Genomic DNA, 6,298 nt, shown 5'->3' with positions numbered 1-6,298 from the left:
TTCCTTCCTTCCTTCCTTCCTTCCTTCCTTCCTTCCTTCCTTCCTTCTTTCTTTCTTTCTTTCTTTCTTTCTTTCTTTCTTTCTTTCTTTCTTTCTTTCTTTCTTTCTTTCTTTCTTTCTTTCTTTCTTTCTTTCTTTCTTTCTTTCTTCCTTCCTTCTTCCTTCAAATAAAATCTTCTTCTACAAATGACCAATATGGAAATGTTTTACATGATTTCTCATGCATAACCTACATATGAGTGCATATAATCTCAAGAAGAAGGGGAGGGAAGGGAGAGATAGAATTTGGAACTCAGAGCTTAAAAAAAACAACCAAATGTTAAAAATTGTTTTAGCACATAATAGGGGAAAATAAGATACTATATTAAAAAAAGAGTAAGTGGAAAAATTAGGACATGACACCAAGACATATGATGAAATTATATAGCAACCAACCAGGCTGGTACTATTTTAGTAAATACTATTTTATTAAGAGGGTGATAGTGGTCAGAAATCAGGAGGCAATATTCCTGATATACTGATCAGACTATAATTAAAATGTTGTGTTTAATTCTGATGGCTGCATTTTAGGAAGGACTTTGATAATCTGGAGAAAAGCCCAAAATGGGCAATCAGGAACAGTGAAAATCCTGAAGTTCATGCCACATGCTAATGTGTGTATTGTGGGGAAGACTGAAGGGGAAAATGATAGCTATCTTTAAGTGTCTGAAGAACTGGCAAGATAAAAGAGTTGAATCTTGTTCTGCTTAGCTCCAGAAAGCAATACGCTGAGTAATAGAAATTAGAAGAAACTGGGCAAATTTAGACCTGAGGTAAGGAAACGCTTTCTAACATTTGGTTTCATCCCAGAGGGAAATGTGCTGCATCTTTACTGGATATATTCAAGTAAAACCTAGGACACCAATTGTTAGGCCTGTTGTTGATGGCATTTTTCATCAGATTGGACTAGCATCCTCTGAGGTCACTCAGAAATTCTATGATTCAATGATATAAACCTGGATGGGACCTTAGGGGTCTTTTAGTCCAAGCCTATCCTTTTTAAAGATGAAGAAACTAAGTCCCAGAGAAGCTAAATGTGAAGGTAAGAAATAGTAAAGATAGGACTTGATGGGTCCTTGACTGCCTGATAGATACTCTCTTCAATCAATCCACATTTGTTTTCTTTTTTTTTGCTTTTTTTGGCTTGCAGCAGGAACAAGAGCCCCGTCCCTAGTTGGTAACCTTGGGACTGTTAAAGCAGATTCATAAATATGTATTTTCATGTATCTTCATTTCTTCAAGAGAAAACATAAGTCGATCCACTCATTTTATTTGAATCTAAAAATGTCTATTCATCTCCACACTGGCTAGGCAGGAGAGGGTGTATATCTTCATTTAGCTGGTGCTGCCACTTCTATTAAATACAGTCCTTCTCCTTGAGGCTTTTAAACTGAGGGCAGCCTCTGTCATTCAGACATATGGTAAACACACAAGGAGGATTACTAATCGGAAGGAATGGTGTGTGCTCAGCTATTTTTACCCTCAAACAAAACTACTATCAGAAGGCTTTGCCAAGTCAGAACCTGGTACTTCTCTGTGGTCTTAGGTCATAGATCAAGAGCTGGAGGAGGTCTTAGAGGGCATCTAGTTCAACTACCTTATCTGCTGATGAGAAAATTGTAATCCAGGGACTAGAAGTAATTGCCCAAGGTCACACAGGTAGTAGGAAGTATAGCTGGATTTCGACTTTAGGTCACCTGATTAAGAAGGAAGAATCGTAGGCAGATTTTAAGCATATAAAGTTATCAGATCATAGATTTACAGCTGGAAAGGATGCTTGTTATTTTTGTTCAGTAGTGTCCAACCTTTCATGACCCCATTTGAGGTTTTCTTGGCAAACATCCTAGAGTGGTTTACCTTTTTCCAGCTCATTTTACAGATGAGGAAACTGAGGCAAACCGTGTTAAGTGACTTGTCCAGGGTCACACAGCGAATAAGTATCTGAAGATGTATTTGAGCTCAGGTCCTCCTGACTCCAGGCTCAACACTATCCACTGTGCTATCTAGCATCCAGGAAGAGATTTTAGAGATTACCTTATCCTGTCCCCTCATTTTAAAGAGAAGGTAACTGACCCTGAGAGAAAGAAAATAAATGGTTTTTCCAAGGCCATAGAGGGAGCAATGATTCTGCAATTATTAAATCATAGTGAAAAATCAACCAATTATGTGGATTATCTAAAATATAAATAAATTTCTGGAAGACATTTTTCATGTGTATATTGGTCATGACACTACATATTTTTTCTGTTTTATTCCTCAAAAGAGGTCAGTTTCTTAATGTGTTTTTTAATGATATTTTAGAAGGAAATTAATGTGTATAAATTATATTTAAAGAACAGTCTGCTTGGAAAGTAGTTTTCTATAAAGTTCACTTAAAAAAATAAAAAAAAATCTCTCCTCCTTAAAAAATTTCACTCCATGAAGAAGCCAGGGCTCTGAATTATAGAAGAAAACCATTTCCAGGACGTTCTAACTCAGATATGAACAGGGTAGTTTCTATAGAACTTCGACATTGATTTACTAGAACAGGTACCTAGGACAGGCCCATTGGGTTTAAGAATCATTTGTGTTTAACTTTCTGCATCCAAGCAAACTGTTTCACTATTGAATCATGTTAAACTACTTCCTTTTTATTCCAAGTGGCTTTGTGTATAACAGCATGAATTAAAGCATTAAATGTTTGTTAAAGGCCTATAATATGCACCATACTATGTTAGGTATTTCAGGAATATAAAAAAGTGTAACACACGGTCCCTATCTTCAAGAACTTTTAATTCGGCTGGTGACTCAAGACTCACATATACGCCACTACTCCAACAGATGCAGAGGTATGCTGATGAATGTTTAACAACCAGCTGACCAAAAATGTATTAAATTTAATCTATGTTATTAGCATTTTCTCCATTGATTTTAAAAAGTCTAGATAATCAAAATAATAAATCAAGTCTTGATTTATTTAATCATCTCATTAAATTAATTTATTTAATAATTCAAGTGTGTAGTATTTGCTGATTTTGGAGGTCTTATCAGATCATAGATTTAGAGCTTTTACTGAAAGCTGGTTTCAGATGGTTCTAGCACACTGATGGAACAGATATATGATGTTGTCAAAGTGGATATTCCCTCCAAAGATGCAGATCATTAGCTAGCCATACTTGCTCATCCTTTGCAACTCTTGTCCATATCCTCCCACACTGGGTAAAAACCATTATGTTCTACCCTATTTTTTGGAAACCAAAAATAGCACTTTTTATTCATTCCCTCATTTATGTGTTTGTTTATTCATTGAGTTACTCATTCACTTATCTATCAATCTATCTATCCACCCATCTATCTCTCTGTTTGTTTTATTGGATCTGTGAGTTTATTGATATCTGGCACCACCACTGGGGAACTCCATTTACTAATGCAAATCAGTTAACTCATCTGCAACTTGTGGACTTTTTGAGGGTTGGCTGGAGGTGGTAAGAGGTTAAGTGATTTGACCAGGGTCACAACAAGCAATATGTGTGAAAGGTAGAATCTGAACCCAGATCTTCCTGACTCTGAGGCCAACTCACTTTCAGTTCAACAGTAATGTAACATTGCAAGTGATTCTGTATCTCCATCTGAGTGTTTGTAGATCTTTATCATAATTATCCTATTTGAATACTTCAAAGGATCCATGACCTCATCAATGTTAGGCATTCTCACTACAGGTTCAGTCAATAATTTCTCCATGCCTTTTCATACTGGACCATTCTTGGCCTCCAATAAATATGTGCTCCTATAAGTTCTCTAATGCAGTACTAAGGTTGTCCATCTTTTTTTTTAAATTAAATTATATTTTGTTAACTAAAAAAATATCTACTTTCTCCCCCTCCTACTTTCCATGCTCCCACTGGAAAAAAAGAAAGAAAGCAAAACCCTTGTAACAACTATGTTTGGTCAAGCAAAATATTCCTATAGTGGCTATGTTAAAAAATGTATCTCAGTCTTCAATATGAGTCCATTATCTCTCTGTCAGGAGGCAGATAGTATATTTCTTCATGAGTCCTTTGGAATTATGATTGGTAATTGTATTGATCAGAGTTCTTAAGACTTCCAAAGTTAAGGGGAGGCCAGGTAGCACAGCTAGTAAGAGCACCGGCCCCAGAGTTGGGATGACCTGGGATCGAATCTGGGCTTAGACACTTAGCACCCATGCAGAAACACCTGGCCTTGTAACCTTGAGCAAGTTACTTAACCTCAATTGCTTAAAAAAAAAAAGACTTTCAAAGTTATTTGACTTTACAATATTATTTCTATTCTCCTTGTTTTGTTCACTTTGCTTTATATCAGTTCATGAAAGTGTACCCAGGTATTTTTGAAACCAACCATAGGAAATCATTATTTCTTTTTCTTTTTTTTTTTCGGCAAAATAACTTTTATTTCCTACCATATGGTAAACACATACACCCAAAACACGCCTGCTTCTGCACATCTCACTCTCCACAAACGGCTTTCTAATTATCTCCCGCCCTGGGGATGCATTGGGTGTGAGGCAGGCAGGGATAGGGAGAAACTGCTCTTGGGAGGACGGAACACTCTGGAAAGACACAACTAGTTAACATGGAATTGGGCTTTGATGAAGCTGCCTCTTCAAAGCTCTCCACTACAAAACTATGACTTTGGAACCTAGGATTTCCTGATCAAGGGAGTGCAACAATGTCAGCCATCTTCCTGAAGGGCCGTTAGGTGCTCTGGTAATAAAACCACTTGTCCACATCTGTGGGGATGATGCAGGTAGATTCACAAGGTGGAGGCAGGGTATCTACAATTGCTTTGGCAGATTCCATGCTGCACTTGAAGGGACTGTCCTCTATGGTCGTATTCATGCAGTTGATTCCTCCGCCGTCTGTTTTCTTCGCCACCAAAGCCTTCCAGTGATCATGAGTGCTTTTAATGATGTCAGTGGCAAAGTCCTTATCTTTAAACTCTGCATTGAAAGCAAACTCATTTTCTGGCTTCCCGTCAGGTACCTTGTACTTTCTAAACCATTCCACAGTGGCTTCTAGATAGCCAGGCTTCAGCTTTCTGACATCACTAATATCATTATAGCTAGCAGCATCGGGATCCTCCACGTTGATTGCAATGACCTTCCAGTCGGTTTCTCCTTCATCAATCATCGCTAATATGCCCAGAACTTTCACTTTGATCACTTCTCCCCTCGAGCATATCTTGCTCCCAATCTCGCAGACATCAATCGGGTCATTGTCCCCACAGCAGCCGGTATGCTGGTCTTTATGCCCTGGATCTTCCCAAGTCTGAGGGATGGCCCCATAGTTCCAGATATAACCTTTGTGAGGGAAGACGTTGGCAATATAGCGGAGTTTTCCCTTTTTGACATCTTGCTTAATTGGGTTTAATGGATCCTTTGTTGCGATCTCCATTTTTGCATTTGTCCATCGAGGTACTTCTACGACCATGTGGAACACATTCTTGTCTGCATAAATCGGAATGTCATGAAATGGTGATATGTATTCTCCATTTGCGTTTTTGAGGAAGAGCCGGTACTCGAGGCTGTAGGGCGCCGCGCGCTCCTCGCTGCTGTAGCCGCTCATGGCGCCGCTCGCCCCGATGGCCCAACGCCCCGCAGCCGCCTCCGCAGGCCTGCTCCGACCCGGCAAAGGTGATTCAGCCGGTTGGCGTGCGCACCTTCGAGCCAGAGGCGGGAGCACTGGAGCGGAAATCATTATTTCTTATAGCACAATAGTATTCAACCACATTCAGATACCATAATTAGTTCAGCCATTCCCCAAATGATAGGCATCCCCTAGTTTCCAATTCTTTGTCACCACAAAAAGATAGACTATAAATATTTTTTTACACATAAGTCTTTTTCTTCTTTCATTGCTATTTTTAGAATATAGACCCAGTAGTAGTATCACTGAATTAAAAGGTCGGTGTGATTCGATAACATTTTGGGCAGAGTTCCAAATTGTTTTCCAGAATGACTGGAGGTTGCTCATCTATTATCAGTTGTTTTTACTACATGATTTATGGTCCCTCCCCCCACTGCATTTTCCAATTATACACATCTCTGATCATTTCTTTTATGTTGGTGCTAGAGCATAAATCATCCTTGATCATACTCTTCAGTCTACATATGCCCACCATGTTTCTTTCTATTGCTACCACTACCCACCACCATTATCATCATAACTGAAAGTGAATGAATGAAAAATAATTTATTAATAGCTTGTTGTGTGTTAAGGACTGAGAATATGAAGTATCAAAG

The 6,298-nt window shown here is 38.6% G+C and overlaps 1 protein-coding gene across 1 annotated transcript; it reads right to left on the bottom strand.

The window, feature by feature from the left end:
* Positions 1-4,436: 4,436 nt before the first annotated feature.
* Positions 4,437-5,720, bottom strand: LOC138155552 (inorganic pyrophosphatase-like). Its single transcript, XM_069080841.1, has one exon. It carries the CDS (start codon positions 5,619-5,621, stop codon positions 4,752-4,754), a length of 870 nt encoding a protein of 289 aa, XP_068936942.1. The 5' UTR covers positions 5,622-5,720; the 3' UTR covers positions 4,437-4,751.
* Between the last annotated feature and the right edge of the window lie 578 nt (positions 5,721-6,298).

Source organism: Petaurus breviceps, unplaced genomic scaffold (genome assembly GCF_028583685.1).
Source record: "Petaurus breviceps papuanus isolate PSGF00001 unplaced genomic scaffold, PetGlider_PUasm1.0 91133, whole genome shotgun sequence".
Classification (NCBI taxonomy): domain Eukaryota; kingdom Metazoa; phylum Chordata; class Mammalia; order Diprotodontia; family Petauridae; genus Petaurus; species Petaurus breviceps.
The sequence above is the reverse complement of the archived record's forward strand: the minus strand, read 5'-3'. Positions and strand labels throughout refer to the sequence as shown.

Excerpts from the sequence above, each read along its gene's own strand:
- LOC138155552 (XM_069080841.1), bottom strand. The coding sequence starts at position 5,621 with ATGAGCGGCTACAGCAGCGAGGAGCGCGCGGCGCCCTACAGCCTCGAG.